This window comes from Accipiter gentilis, chromosome 3 (assembly GCF_929443795.1).
Source record: "Accipiter gentilis chromosome 3, bAccGen1.1, whole genome shotgun sequence".
NCBI lineage: Eukaryota > Metazoa > Chordata > Aves > Accipitriformes > Accipitridae > Astur > Astur gentilis.
In genome coordinates this window covers 35,382,344-35,398,592 of record NC_064882.1, presented here as the reverse complement: position 1 = coordinate 35,398,592, position 16,249 = coordinate 35,382,344, and the positions used below count along the sequence as shown (strand labels likewise).

Sequence of the window (16,249 nt, the reverse complement as noted above, 5' to 3'; positions counted from 1 at the left end):
TAAAGTTATTGCATGCAGAAAGAATCAATAGAGTGCATGCTGAATAATAAAAGTGTTTGTTGACAACACATTAAAGCTCTCAGCAGAGTGGATTTACCCAGACCAAGGGAGTTTTAGCACCTTGCCTGCTATTATCACCCCCTGGCCAGGTACATACAGCTCTTTCTTCCTAGGTCACAGCTACAGCACCTGAATTCCAGATAAAACAAGAGGAGAAAGACCATGAACAATGAATACCACAGTGAAAATCTGGTATTTTAAAGGATCACAATCTCTTAGCCTTTTGAGCTTAAGATCTTATTTGTTCATGCAGTTATTAGGGGCCAGCTCCAAGATGGTTATGTTATAGAATAATAAATCATTTTTTACACAAACACTAGCTGGGCACTTCCAAGTGCTTTGAATGGTGGAAACCCAGTGAGAACAGGGTAAAAGGAAAACTGAAAGCAGTTTCTCAGACAGGAAGCAATAATGAAGACAAAGTATTCATTTTAAATATGCTAGTTTAAAAGAAATTACACGTTTTACAAGTGAGTATTAAAGCTGCAGGGAAACTCTACTGAAAAAGAGATTAATGCATTAAGCAACACCCACACTAAGTGTACGAAGGAAACCTGTATGGCATACACACTTTATACAATCATGACTACAAGCATTAATTTGGGCTCAGAAAAAGAAGTATCAGGGACGTGCAGGAGGAAGAAAAAACCCATGGGTTGGGGAGAATAAGGATCTGAGATGACAAGATACGAAACAAGATTTCTGGATTGGCCTTTCCATTTTATTAGTCCAGCAAGTGTTCCTGAAGTGACTGAAAACAGTCTGGACGAGTTAAGTGTATGCACAGTATATCTGCTACGTTCAGTCCTGGCCAGTGGCAACACACTTCCAAGCTCATTGAATATGCACCTAAAAAAGTACGTACACATTTTTACCATTTCATGAGCATATTTGCCAGTTGCTGCAGATGAAAATTGCTATCAAGGCGGCCAAGCAAAGCACACCAAGCAATGATAAGTAATCAATCTTGCAAACAATCTTCCAAATTCGAGTGGTTTTAAAATAGAGGTTTTCAAATGCAGTTTCCTTGCTGTTTTGTTTGAATAAACACAACTAAGACACACTGAGAAAGAGCAGAGCAGCAAAAAGGCCAGAAAACAGCAATAATGACCTCAACTACCTCCCAGAAATTGTCACATTCAAGAATGATATAATGATAAGATTTTTAGATACATTTAATAAATAACTTCATGAGGTAACTAGTCAGAGAAACCAAAAGACAGAAAACAATTTTTGCTTCTAATTGAGCAATGTGCAGAACCTAGTTTAAGTGGTCAGTGACTGTGCTGGTTTTGGCTAGGATAGAGTTCATTTTCTTCATAGTAGCTAGTATGGGGCTATGTTTTGGGTTTGTGCTGGGAACAGTGTTGATAACCTAGAGATGTTTTCGTTACTGCCGAGCAGTGCTTACACAGAGTCCGGGCCTTTTCTGCTCCTCAGACCTCCCCACCATGGAGCAGGCTGGGGGGCACAAGGAGTTGGGAGGTGACACAGCCGGGACAGCTGACCCCGACTGACCAAAGGGATATTCCAGACCATAGGAATATGTGCTCAGCACATAAAAGTGGGGTAAGAAGAAGGAAGGGGGGGACATTCAGAGTAATGGCATTTGTCTTCCCAAGTCACCGTTAGGTGTGATGGAGCCCTGCTTTCCTGGAGATGGCTGGACACCTGCCTGCCCATGGGAATCAGGGAATGAATTCCTTGGTTTGCTTTGCTTGTGCACGTGGCTTTTGCTTTACCCATTAAACTCTCTTTATCTCGGCCTGTGAGTTTTCTCATTTTTACCCTTCTGATTCTCTCCCCCATCCCACCAGGGGGGAGCGAGCGAGCGAGCGGCTGTGTGGTCCCTAGTTGCCGGCTGGGGTTAAACCACAACAGTGAGCCACTCCTGTAGCAGCAAGTTAGATTTAGTACCCAGACAGGAGTGTCAGAAACAAAAAATTTGCCAGAGTCACATTTAAAAGCAAAGCCAGACTGAAAAAAAGAAGAGAAGGAAAGTTCTTACAAATAAGAATGCATCATTGTAAAGCTAAGGTCATGACAAAACAAAGAAAAATAGAAAAGGCAAAAAATGTAAAATATATACCATGATAGACCAACAGAAAAAGATCTGGAGAAGAACTCAATGCAGAACCTGTTACTACCTTTTTATGCTTTTTCCAGCTCACAAGGTGCAGCAAGCTTAGCAGGTAAACTATAGGGCCTATGGACAATTCAAGGGCAATTGAATATTTGAAAAAGACAAAGCTGTAGTAAAAGATCTACTAAAAGATGTTTGATTGTTGGTTTGGTTTTTGGTTTGTTTTTTTTTTTCCTCTGCCAGAAAATAGCATTGAGAAGCTGCTGTGCTGGAGTCTCAAACAAAGCAGCTATGGTTTCTTTTAACTGTGTTTATAACTGTAGTTTCTCTTAATTGTTTATCCAAGAGTTCTATTGAACTATACATAGCAGCGTGAAGCCTCTCACCTAAAACTGAGAAATGGAAAGCAGCAAGTATGATACCAGAGAGATCTGTAACAGAGACCATTAAATCTGATATCCATACAGGGTGAATATGTAAAAGAAAAAAAAAAACACACAACAAAACACTTAAGCCTATGGAAGAGGCAAAAAAGATACTGCGTAAAATCAGAAGAGCTTGTGTAAAAAGCCTTGACATAAGATGTCCCTGAAGGAGCCAAAAGGTTCGACGACAGAAATATGAGCTGGATCCGCCTATCTCCAAAGGCAGAGAGTAAGGCTTCTCACAGAAATCCTCTAAACAAATTAGAATGTAGGCTGTTACATGGATAAGTAAGAGATTAAGGAATGAAAAACGAAAAATAGAAATACACTACTCTCATTCTCCCAGGGGAAAGATTATCAGCTTAGACACACAGGGATATACGATAAGGCCTATATTATTCAATGCATTCATGTGTGAATGAAAAAAAAAAAGGGGGGGGGGCACTAACATGGAGGTGACAAAGTCTGTTGATGATTCTGTGTTTTTCAAGCCAAAAAAACCACTGCAGAAGCAATTACTGCACCCCCCCCCCCCCAAAAAAAACCCCAACCTGCAAAAGTATTTAATGACTGATTAAGTGATAAAAGGCCAGATGAAAATGCAAACCAGGAAGACGTCTTATCATTGTACACACAGTGATAAGCTATGAACTATTACCACTCAGAATAAAACCTTGGAGTTGTAACATACTGTTTTATGAAAAAAAACAGCACAGTGCTAGTAAGACACTATTATCAGGGCTTTTTAACCTGGGGAAGAAACTGAGGAGAATGATACTAGACATATGAAGAATTTGCAAAATAGAGAAGGTAAACAGAGAGAGACTACTCAATGTCTTACCAAATCCAAAAACTAAAGGGCATCAACAGGTTAAACGTATTTGGCCAATGCCAAATATTTATACGAGTTTAAAAAGCAACTGGACAAACCAAGGGTAGAAGAAAAAGCCCAGAAAGCACTATCAAATATAAAGATCTCACCCCTGAGCAAGAAAGTGTCTAGGCTGCAAGGTGCTAAGGAACATTCTGAGAAGAACTGCTATGTAACACCTTTAACATCTTTGTAAAATATGAATAAAATCAAGTAATGACAGCACTAGCACTGCATTTAGAAAAAGGTCCCTGGCTCTAATAGGCATGCTGTAAATAATAATGTAAAGGATTCCCATGAAAAAGATAACAAGAACCTTGACCCAGAAAAAGTCTGTCACCGTTCGGGTTCTCTAATATTAATACTGAGCATTGATAGCAACTTCTGCGAGCCTTCGCACAGAGTTCACAAACTGTAATGCTCTAATGTTAGTTCAGGTAGGAGAGAAGAAAAAGCTGGATGGCATCCAGAAGAAAAAACCTTGCACTTTGTATTTCCATTAGCTTTATCCAGTAAGCTTGCTACTTAATGCAGGATGTCAAGCATTTCCCCCAGCTCCATGTTATTAACTGACAAGAGTAATTTACACGTTTGATGAAGAGTAGTATGGAACAAGCTTTCATCCACAGGTCTTTCCACCAGCTAAATCACTGGGGTGGGAGTGGGGAGGAAAGAATGTCTTGTTTGACATTAGATCTTCTCCTACATGTGAACAAATTCTCCATATACCATGAAGCGTACTGAGGTCTGAACTGATCTTTGTCACATTGCACAGCACTGTACTTACTTGAAGCTTCAGGCATACATTACTTCACTGCTTTAGCAAGAAGGCCTTACTGTAATTGAATCTGAAAGGGAGTAGCATCTGAATTACAAAGAAAATTAAGTGCTTTTACTTTGAGAGGATACTAGTACGAATAACCTATGTTCGCTGCTCAACTCCACCCCTCCCACAAAGTTGAACAAATAAATGGGTAGGTGGAGACAGACATGACACAGAAAAGACAAATATAGGATTAGTTACTGTATTTGAAAAAGCCTCTTCCATGACTTTCATTATGATGAACTCAAAGCTGGATTTTTATTTTATCTTCTGTCTAGAGATTTCCACGAAAACATGCCTGTGAAGTGCAACACGTAAAGCTTATCCCGTATTTAATATTAAGATAATAAAAGTGCCTAAGTAGTACTTGCAGATAAGAGTCTAACTCTTTCACTATCATTAAGTTCAGAGTTATAAATGCACTCTGTGCTGCAAGTTTCATCAGGAAAACTAGAGTTTATATTAAACTGTAGCTATCTAACCCAGCACTGGATTAGCTTGAAAAAGAAACAGCCGGTAACAGCTCAGAAACATGCTATAAATCCTCTCCCAAAGAAAGTTAGGGTGGGGCACAGAAAGGATGCATATCACCTTAATTATTACCATAAACATCCACAAAGAAAATCAGCTTACTGGAAGCCAGTAATTTTTTAACATCATTTTTCATCCTCAGTTTGCATTTAAGGGCCCCAAAACGTGTTCTGTCCTCTAGATGTCAATGCCTTATGTAGAATAAGGCTACAATTAACTAAAAGAGAAAAAGCATCATTTGGCTTCTTAAAAACCAAGCATCCAGCTGCTAAAGATAACCCACCTGCAAAAACTCTGTATTTGCAGACTGCTTTGAAGCACTGGCATCTTTCAGCTCTGGCCAACTGAATGGGATTCTCAAACCATTGTTATAAGGGAATTCTGTCTCCTACTCCTTATCTTTCAACGGTCTTGTTCTCTATCCCTCCAATATTTACCTCTGCTAGGGTGCAGTCAGAAAGAGAAGCTGCTATAGCTTCTTATGAAGTCAGTAGAGGTCTGACTACACAGTTCAAAACTATGATAGGACTGTATTGTAATCAACTGATCTTTTTGGACTACTAAAAAAAAAAGAAACAAAGCATGATTGAAAGATCAGAAATAACCGCCTGTCACGAACATGAAGCAGTTAATTTGTGTTAGAACACTGAATTAATTTGCTTTAAGAAGGTCACAAATTAAATATAATAGCTATAGAAAATAATTTTCTTGCAGATTCTCAGGAATCCAATGAAGAAAATTTTACAATGTTGAAATATGAAGATTTTATAACATTAGGTAGGAAGCAAGCAACAAGAATGCATGAACATACAAAGTAAATAATGCAGGCATATTTGCCCAAGCAATAAATAGCCAAGGTAGGAAAACGAAAGCTTAAGGGCATGCCTGCCCATGGATATCAACCAAAGCAGATACAGCAGAACACATTTTGTGCAAAATCTCCCTAGAAAGTATTCCTTTTTGAGTCATGTCCTATGTAATACCTCCAGTCCCTCTTGGAATTGTATGGTAGTAATTCTGATACAGTGTTACACAGGATATTTTGCAGGAAAAGTCCCTTCTGCAAGCACAAATCTGGTAAGTTAATGAAAATCCAACAAATTAAAAGTTTTCAGGGAAGAGCACACAGCTTTTTATTTTGTTTTCACTATGAAACAAGTGTTCTAGAATCTCAGACTTACTTAGAAGCAAATGCATATACACATTAATGACAAAATAAAAATCCCTTCATTTACTAGAAAATGCTATGTAAGCATATCTCCAATGTGAAAAGTGTCCAATTTCTTTCTTTCAGGAAAACCGATTTAAACTGTTCATCTACAGGTAGATTGTCTATTATCAATGTGCTTTTAGAAGAAGTTGGTATGTACATTTTGTAACAGAAAGGTAGGTTCTAATAGCTTTTGTGTGTTACTGGATTGTACTGTTGAGCTTTCAGTGTTCAGCAGAGCCAGTTTGAGTCCCTAGAGAAACCATCCTACTCACCTTCCACAAGCTTCAAAAGTTCAGTGGTATTGTGTGCAGTACCAATGTAGGAGTGAAGTTTCTGGGAAGACTGACATTCCACTTAAAAGCAGGCATTAAGCATCACGTCATAAACATGATTTGTACATACAGAATATAATGACAAACACAGAGGAACTGACTGGAAAGGGAGAAATATTTTGTACAACAAACATCGTTGCTTTGATAAATGGTTTTACTAACTTTAGATGCTTATTTGCTCATCTATGAGTGTTGAATCTTTCATCCATTCAGAAGTATCCTGGATTCTTATCTTAACTGCAAAGTAAGGGCTTGGTACAATTAAGAGTACACTGCATGTTTTTCTTCTATGCACTTCAACTTCCATGATCAGAACTTAAGATGGTCCTACTTGCCCCCAGAACAGTTAAAAATATTTATATTAGCATACATTGCCAGGCATTCTATTTTTAAAGGTGGTAACAGGGATGGGATAGAAGGGAATAACATTTGTTTACAGAGATGTTGAAGTCTAGGACTCAACTCTGCTTTCTCCGGGAGCAGCAATGCATTTGTAGATATGATAATAGTCTTAGTCACATCACAATTGCAAGTCATCAAATAGCATTAAATTGAAAAGGGAACAACATCTGCACCCCCACAAAATGAAGGCAAATTGTCAGGAGAGCAATAAAACAAAAAGCATGTAGGTGGAAGACTAAGAATGATGATACTATAGAGACTACGAATTTTAAGTGGAGGGAAAACTATTCTTAAAAGGTCTTACTTCCTAAAATAGCTATTATTGCACAATAAGCATTTAAAGTCATTAAATTAATTTTACACACAACTAATGAGATGGCCCTGCTGCTTCTTCTATGCAGGCATCTCTGATTAAATCCTTTATGGATGAGCTGGGATAAATCTAACATGTTCCAAAGCTGGAAAGTTAAAAATAAATAAGCTTTCTATCATTTCTTGGTTGATAATCATCATAATTAACCCTCCCTACCAAAAAAAAAAAAAAAAAAAAAAAAGAAAAAAAAGAAAGAAGAACGCAACCTGCAGAAAAGCAATATGAGAAAGAATTGAGATCATAAACCTCACCAAGCCCACATTTTTTGTAGGTGAAGACCTACAGCTATCATAACAACCTGCACAACGCTCAGTGGAATCTCAGCAATTCTGCAGTTTAGGTTCTTCACCACACAGACACTAGCAGTTCACAGAGCGGCCCTTAAAAAGGACACACTCCAATTGTTTTGCAAGTCCACAGTGCTTTATTGCCTTGCTTAGTAAGGACTTCTAATAGTTAACTGACTTTACAAAGGATTGGTTTTATTTCCCAGCTTACTGTTTCCAGTCTCACCTTCCAACTTTCGCAGTGAAGTGGGCCTTCTGCTGCTGCAAGTGGCCGTCTAGCAGCACAACAGTTTCAAGTCTCCTTGATTACTGTCGTGTAACAGGGATTTGTCGCAGTTTTATTTGAAAATGAATGTACAGGTATTAGGTACTTCGAAATATTTTCTTCCAAAGCCACTGTGAAATACCTCCAGAAGTTAGCAGTTCTTGCTGCTGATGAATGCAGATGCATTATACTAGAGAACTAGTTCAGATGAGGAAGGGCTTTTAACTTTCCAACTGTTCCCATTTAATGCATTTTGTTTGCACAGTGGAACACACACACTGGATTCCTTCTAGAGGAAACTAAATTGAAAGATTGTATTCCAACCGCTAGATTAAATTTCTAAATGTGTACAATAGGAACCTTGAGACCATAGCATCAAACGATTCAGAGAGCCACTCCTATGTCATTACAATATTCACAATAGTAAATTAACCTCTTCCCCTTCCACCCTTCTTCAGCTGCTCATTTCTATCCTTCTAACACCCTGGGACTATGCTAGAAAAACATTTTTTTATCATAAACTAACACAGATTAGGAAATCAATTCACCTGAAAAATAATGAAGGAAGATTGAGTTAGGGCACTTTTCTAATCTGGTTCTTAACTGTGTGAATGCAAAAATTGTTATCAATAACAATATATTTGTTACCAGCCAGAGAAAACATTTACGTATTTCAAATGGTGAAAGAGGAAAAGATGGAGAATCTTTCCTCAAATAAACAGGTGTCCAATTCTATTCCCACATATGGTAAAAACACCAGCATGTTATTGACAACAATAGCAGCAGACCTGAAAAAGCCAATTCCCATTGTTCTGCACCAACTATGACTATGTCCCAAAATTTTATCTGAAAATACAGTCATTAACTTTGTTTGGATAGAATCCTTTCTCCCCCACAGTAATGCCTGGCAAATGAGCTTTCCAGGAGCCTGAATAATTACAGGTAAAATTTGAAGGGGCATTAATAAACTGACAGATAAATTGTTAAGTAATTAATACTTCAAGGCATAATCGTCCCCTTCTAACAATCAAAGATTTTTCTGAGATTTCTTCAAGCTTTGCACAAACATTTCACTTTGCCTCAAGAGTTAGTCTGTACAAGCAAATTGCCAGAAAATAAAGACGCAGAAGTGCTAAAATAGAGCTTTGAAGCAAAGGTTCTTTGTAACTTTAAGTGGAAGAGGCTAACACTTGGAAAATATTTGTAAATTAGAGAGGTTCCCTATTCGTTAGCTATCATTTAGCAATGTGTTGGAGACACACTGTTGTACATTGTTACAATGTGTTGTAAACCGTTTAGAATTTATAAATAGTACAGACAAATTCTTCTAAGTCATGCAATTTATAAAATAACTCTCTTCCAAGAGATAGAAAAAACCTCATAACCTTCCTAAGTACAAGCAGAACTCCCCACATCTATAAACAAACATAAGAAATTGATTTCTGTCTGCAAAGCTCTCAGTACAAATACCTTTCCCATATGTTCTCTATTCTAGAGCAAGAGATTTGTGCGTATTTCCTTAACAGCAAAAAACATGGACAAAACAAAAATTAGTTCCTTAACCAAAGAGATGTTTCTTCAAGCACTGCAACTTAGCTTTGAAATGCTCTCAGAACTTCCCAAACTCTCACCTTTGAATTCCTACCCGATTTCTCCTTCCAACCTTACTGGCTAGCAAACGTACATGAATGATGTAAAAAGCAAATCAACTCTGTTTCACCCACATATAAAAAATTATCACCTTCACACTGCCTCCCAGGTTTCTCTATTATCCTAGGATGTCCTCTTCCACCTGCTGGCTGGCAGACAGTCAATTTTTAAGAAAGATACTTCACATGCTTGAAAGTACTTAAGCATTACAAGAAATGGTAACACCTCCAGATAACTTGCAGCACAATTAAATATTCACCTGGGGTGAGAGTCAGCCCAGTTCAAGTTACCATTACAGCTGACTTAAAGCAGTTACTTGAATCCAGACTTCCCAGGCGAGTATCCAATCACTATGATATTCTGACAAGTTTCTCTGAACTCTACTTTCTTTTCATCTGAACCAAAAGTGAAACATCCACTGGGCCACAGAAAGCTACTTTCTAGCTCAGCAATACAGACCACTTACCTGGAGTGTGCATTCATGCATCTCTTCCAAACCCATTACATTAATAGCAGTGGTATTCAGATACTCACATGTTAAGTGAACATGTTGAAGGTGCTTCTTTCCTAGCTCTGCTCTGTGTACACATAGAAGAAATGGTTCCACTAGCAAGAATGATGCTTTTAAGACTATTTGTAACACCAAGTGTTGGGACCTTCAGAGCTCTCATATGAGCTATTTCTTTTCACGTTGCTTTAGGGCTGTATCTGAAGGAAGGAGGATGCATACAGTGGATGAAATACAGATGCGAAAAAGGGGTCTGTAGCAGCTGGACAGAAACTGAGGCCTGTGCACCTGGGAAGCATAAAAGTGTTTTAGGAGCTTTGAGTCTAAGTCTGTTTCAACAAACTTCACCAGACTTCATTAGCAAGCAGCCACTGGTCTGCCTTGCTATACACCCGTGTTCCTCTTGGCACGGACTACTAAAATAATGGCAGAACTTTTTTGTTTCAGCAACCGGCAACACTCCTGTAATTTGCTTACATGAATACTGATGACACAATGGTTTTAAAATTTCAGAAGCCCTAATTAGTAGTGCATATGCTTTGCTCACTAATAAACTTCCTGTCCAGGAACATCCTTGAAAGAGTAACAATTTTTAATTTTTTTTTTAATTAATTTTTAAACACGAGAGTTGGTGTATTGATACCAATTCCATTCCTAACACATACACAAAAGACAATAACTTACATAAGCATGTTTTCTAGAGAACGCAACAGCTTTGGGCAGAAATAAGAATACCCTCCTCTTCTTTTTTAAAGCAACAAAACCAGTATCTACAAATCATCTCAAGATCAACACTTGAATATTGGGTTTTTTTTCATTAAATCCAGATTTGATTTGCAGAATAAATTCTCAAAGCACTGTTACCTCCCATTGTAAAATGAAATATACAAGGAATAACAAAAACACTAACTAATGATACATTAGCAGAAGATAGAGTGAAAAACTGCTAAGAAAAAAACCTATAGTATAGGAGTTCGATCCAAATGAAGTACCTGTGCAGCTGAGGCTATGTGTTTGTTTAAGTGCTTTACTGAGTCAGAGCCAGGGCATTCACCAATTTGCTCGATTATGCTGCAAGATATGGATAATGCCGCAGGAGATGCGCGTTTCCAGGAAATAAATTACTTAATGTTCACATTGATGCTATGGCCTTAAACACAGCATATGTAAGTAGAGACTGGAAGAAAAAGCGCAGATCAGAAATACAGATATGTTGGCAAGAATATTTCAAGAATCACTGAATGGCTGAGGTTAGGACCTCTGGGGGTCATCTGCTCCAACAGCAACCCCCCACCCCCCCCCCCCCAACCCTGGCTCATGCAGGCCACCTAGAGCGGGTTGCCCAGGACCATGCCCAGATGGCTTTTGAGTATCTCCAAGGATGGAGACTCCACAACCTCTGTGGGCAATCTGTCTTGGTGCTTAGTCACTCTCATAGTAAAAAAAAAACCACACGTGTTTCCTGATGTCTAGAGGGAACCTCCTGTGTTCCAGTTTGTGTCCATTGCCTCTGATCCTGTCACTGGGCACCACTGGAAAGGGCCCGTCTCCATAGTCTTTCAGGTATTTATATACATTGGTAAGATCCCCCTGAGCCTTCTCTTCTCCAGGCAGAACAGTCCCAGCTCTTTCAGCCTTTCCTCCAAGGAGAGATGCTCCAGCCCCTTCATCATCTTTGTGGCCCTTTGTTGGACTCTCGCCAGTCAGTCCATGTCTCTCTTGTACTGGGGAGCCCAGCACTGGACCCAGCACTCCAGAGGAGGCCTCACCAGTGCTGAGCAGAGGGGAAGGATCACCTCCCTCCAACTGCTGCCAATGCTTTGTCTAATGCAGCCCAGGATACCAGTAACTTTCTTTGCAGGAAGGGCACATGGGCATGTGGTAGATAGACTTGAGGTAAAACTGCCTTTCAAGACAGTATTTGAGATGGACATTGTACATCTCCCCTTTTCCAACAGAAATCATAGCTGATTTTTTAAGAATTAAATAACTTCTATTACAAGTTTAAGTTTGTAGAATTTTGTGCAAGATATTTAAGTCACCAGTAAAGAAAAGTGTTCTACATATTCAATAATATTTATTGAGATAGCTTTCTGTACAGCAACGTGCTGGTCTTTTCTGTCCTCTTTTACATCATTCAGAATTACAGTCATCATCACAGTGACACATAGTGACTATTCAAAGTAGCTGACTTGTTAATATTCCAAGAAAGAAGTTGGAATAGCTGTTTCCAGAACATCTGGTCTAGTGCATATGTCCTTTCATACAACCAGACCACAACACGCCATGGCTAAGAGACCAGATCCTTCACTCTTCCTAGACCTATCAGCAACTTGAATGTTATTTATTGGGAAAGGCTCTACTGATAGCCAGGAATACCTTCTCTTTCACTTCAAATATTTTGAAAATTGCTGAAGTGCCAGTTTTCCGAGACATCACTTTTTTCATATTCATTTCCATATGCACATACATGACCGAATTTGTACTGTTATTTTTACTTCTTTCTGAAGTCCTACTAAAATTCCCGTTTTTAAGTTCTGATGACCAATGCTGCTGTGAGTGGAAAAAAACCTCTCTGCTTCCTTTTTTGAAATGAGTTTTCAGTTCTAGAAACTGTTAGTGTTATGACAAATGACATAAATCTAAAATAACCATAGAAGATGACACTGGATGAAGAAACATGATCAAACATATTTAATATCTAAATCCACTAAAATTCTGGTTGTTAGAGACTTCAGCATGACACAATGGCAACAGTAACTTATTCTGCAGCATTCAATACTTTGTTATACTAAGATGAAGATGAAAAGGGCAATGACAGTGGCACCAGGAACTGAGACGATTTTCATGGTAAGAGATTTAAAGTAATCAGGAATGAGTCACAACTGAAATGGAGAAACACCTCAATGCTCAAAAGCCTTCTTTTATAGGGGCACAAACAAAAGCATCTATAATACATAACTGTATAGCAATCATCAGTAAATACACAGGCCTGTAAAGAGAACTAAGACAAAACTTGATATGATTTGAAAAGTCTAGTATTTATATAGAATAAGAAAATCTCCAAATTAGCTAGAGAAGAATACCTGACAGGATCTCTGTGTAAAACACCACCAGATTCATAGTTTGTATTCATTTGAATGTGGGCATGAACAACAGAAACCTATGTTTTCATATTATGTAATCATATTATAACCTATGTAATCATATAACAACAAAGCCCAATATAAATCCATACCACATTCCTAATATTGTTGCTATTATTTCTCTGTTGAAGCATACTAAGAAACTGGAGAATGAAGGAAGAAAACATACCTGTTAGCACTGATCCTAAATTAATAATCATGTAATTAATGTTAGAAGTGTCAATTCTCCATCATCTCTGAATTCTTTTATAGGTGGGTGACATGACAAAGTTGGTAATGATACACTGAGGCATGTTAGAAATTCAGGTATCCAAAAAATTCTCCTCCATCTGGAATGTGCCTTTTAGTAACAAAGAACCCAGAAGGTTCCAACAGTCAATTTTGAATTAGATGCGAACAGTAGATGTGCTAACACAGCTGCAATATTGGCCTGAACTATGTGCAGAGCTCAGCTGCATCTGATACATGCCATGTAGATATTAACACATTTAATAATCTTAAACTCTAGCCATATTACCTTCATTAGAGTGACTCATATTTATGAATGTGTCGTGGTTTAACCCCAGCCAGCAACTAAGCAACATGCAGCCGCTCACTCACTTCCCCCCTACCCAGTGAATATTGTTTGCTAGACCTTGAACACAAGACCTTCTTGCATAAGTGTTAGATTACAAACTGAATTTAAAACTGGAACTCAGCAGCTGAATACAGGAGCTAGATATTTTTCTTTCTACCTTTTGCATGAGACATTTTGCTCATTCCATCAGATTTCACAGTCCTTGAAACTCAACGGTTTCACAGTGAGGGGAAAAAAAGAAGGATCATTCTGCCTTTCAAAGTGTATCATGATTCTTAATCCAACTTCTTATCTGCCTGCTAATCTTAACTTCATTTCTGTTGCTCTGGTTTCATATATCAGCTTATTATTCCCTCAGTCTACATTACACTAGTACATATTCATCCACATTAGAACTCACATTAAAGCTATAGTTAGCATGCGATCTAGCCAACTAAAGAAATTAAATTGAAACCTTAATATTATGCTAAATGACATTTAATTCTTCCTGCCATTTTTTCAAACAAACTTCTTTCCTGTTGCTTTATACACCTAAGAAAAACTGGGTGGGAAATTAAAAAATATGCACAAAGCAAGCTGCAGAAGAAAAGTCTCTTCCACAACAACATGTTAAAAGAAATTGGAGAAATTTATTTTCCTACTTTACCGTGTCTCTTTAAACAGAGTTTAGAATACAGATACACACAATAATCTCCCAGTGTTTAACATAAGCCAATTTTACATAAAAATTGCTTTCATACTTACCATTTTTTTCAGCTTTCTCCCTGCTATGGGAGTAGCCAGGAACTGAAGAAGAAAAAGTTGCAGTATCTCCTGAAGATGGTCCAGATTTCTGATTGTTCTCACTACGGTCCACAGCAGCAGCGTTTAGCTGTGACCTTCCAAGATGCAGCTGGGGGTGAGAGGGACTTGAAGGGGGATCAGGATCTGAATTCATTTTAGCTGCAAAAGAGGGGAATAATGATTAAGTATCAGATAGTAGGGTTACAACATAAAACCAGAGTAAAAATTTAAAATCTGAATATATTTGCAAAATTAGTTGAACAAAAAGCCTAGAAAAGGGCAAGAAGGCTGATAGCAACTTCAAGATGTATTTATACATTCTTCAATAATTCCAAGCATGAGCAGCTATTGTTGAATAAGACTGACCACATATAGCATTGTGCCAGAATAGCGACTGCCTTTTTTCCTAACTAAATAAGAATTGATTTTCAAGTGTAGATAAACAGTATTGACATGTCTATAATGATAGAAAAATTCACCTCATATCAAGGGCCTGGTTCACAGCTACCACATAATCAGGCGACAGAGAAAGACAAGAAAGATAAGGCAAAGGAGAAGATGTAGAACTCTGCCACTGGAAATGAGGAGAGGGACACCACCAAAGATGCTCTTTGCAGACATTTCCAGTTGAGATACACATGATCCAAAATAAGATGACTTCAATTACTACTAAACTACTATCCAATTCTATAAAAAATAATATTCATACAAAAACCCCACTAAGGCAGGGAGGGAAAGGCCATACAATTCCTTACAAAAGAAGGCCTTTCAACTTGCACTGTAAACACTCTCCTAAATGATGAAGGGATCTCTGTTCTATAGTAAAAAGTTCCTTAAATCAGTAAGCTTTCATAAAAGTGCTTACTGAATGCTTAGCTTTTACAAGACAAGAAGTTGCAAAGTATGTGCACACCACCCCAGGGTAACACACAGTAACTCTTGCTGCTTAAAAGCAACTTCCCTGAAGTTAAACAATTTGCAAGGAACATCGTAGAAGTGTCTGTGTACAAACTATACATTTTAATTCTGCATGTTCAGAATACTGACCTAAAGATGTCCTTGTACAGATGAAAGTAGTATAGCCAAAATCAAAGATACACTACTTCACTCAGCCAACAACTTCTTCCGCTTAAAGGACACTAAAATCACAACAGGATGCTAAAAGTACCAGCAATATTACCGCTGTCAAACATATTCTTTGTAATCTAGACAACTTGCTTGCCAGAATTAAGCTTCCCTAAACCAGAAAATATTTTACTGATATAAGTAAACGCATTTCTGTATTATGTTTCTACATCAAGTTATAAATAAACCAACACAGTTCAGTTCAACCTTCAGACAGCCCTAGGAAAACACAGAGATCAAAATACTTTCCCAGTCAACCCGCCTGAGTATTTTTAACCACCACACCATCACAAAACCTACTTTGCACCTGGGTTTGAACTTGACCTTAGCGCTCTGGAAGCGAGACGAGTCAGGGCGGACAGGCTGGGGCCCCGCGCCCGGCCGGCAGCGGCCGAGGATGCGCTGCGCAGGGAGACGCCAGCCCTTTCGGGCGGACCCCGGCCGGGCAGGGGAGCCGGGCAGCCAAGGCACCTCTCCGCGACACAAGCGATGAGCAGGAGAACGCTTACCTCGCTGTTAGTCAGCCAGCAAAACTACTCCCGTCCCCAAAGTCCCTCTCTGCGCTTGTCCTACAAAGGTTTACGCCCGACAACTTTCCCGACTGCAGCCTCCGGCGCGAACAGAAGCCAGCCCTCAGATTTGATTTTAGGATTTCCTCTACAATCCTAGGGAAAAGCAGGGCAAGCCTTTCGGGGAGCCCGGGCTTCTTTAGAAGCCAGCCGGCGCCCACAGGAGGAGCCGGGGGCCACCGGCGGGCCGCCGCCCCGGGACGCCCGCCCGCCCGAGCCTCGCTGC

At 38.9% G+C, this 16,249-nt stretch overlaps 1 protein-coding gene across 3 annotated transcripts in view; it reads right to left on the bottom strand.

Annotated features, from left to right (window-relative positions):
- The window catches only part of WFS1 (wolframin ER transmembrane glycoprotein), a 35,611-nt gene that overhangs the window by 18,852 nt on the left and 510 nt on the right, over nucleotides 1-16,249 (bottom strand). For 2 of the 3 annotated variants that reach the window (XM_049797892.1, XM_049797890.1), the window contains exon 2: nucleotides 14,291-14,488. In XM_049797892.1, coding sequence (XP_049653849.1) covers nucleotides 14,291-14,483 — 193 coding nt within the window. In that variant the 5' untranslated portion in view covers nucleotides 14,484-14,488. Of the gene's footprint in view, nucleotides 1-14,290; nucleotides 14,489-15,963; nucleotides 16,120-16,249 lie in introns of all 3 variants that reach the window. The other variant, XM_049797891.1, reaches the window with a different exon arrangement.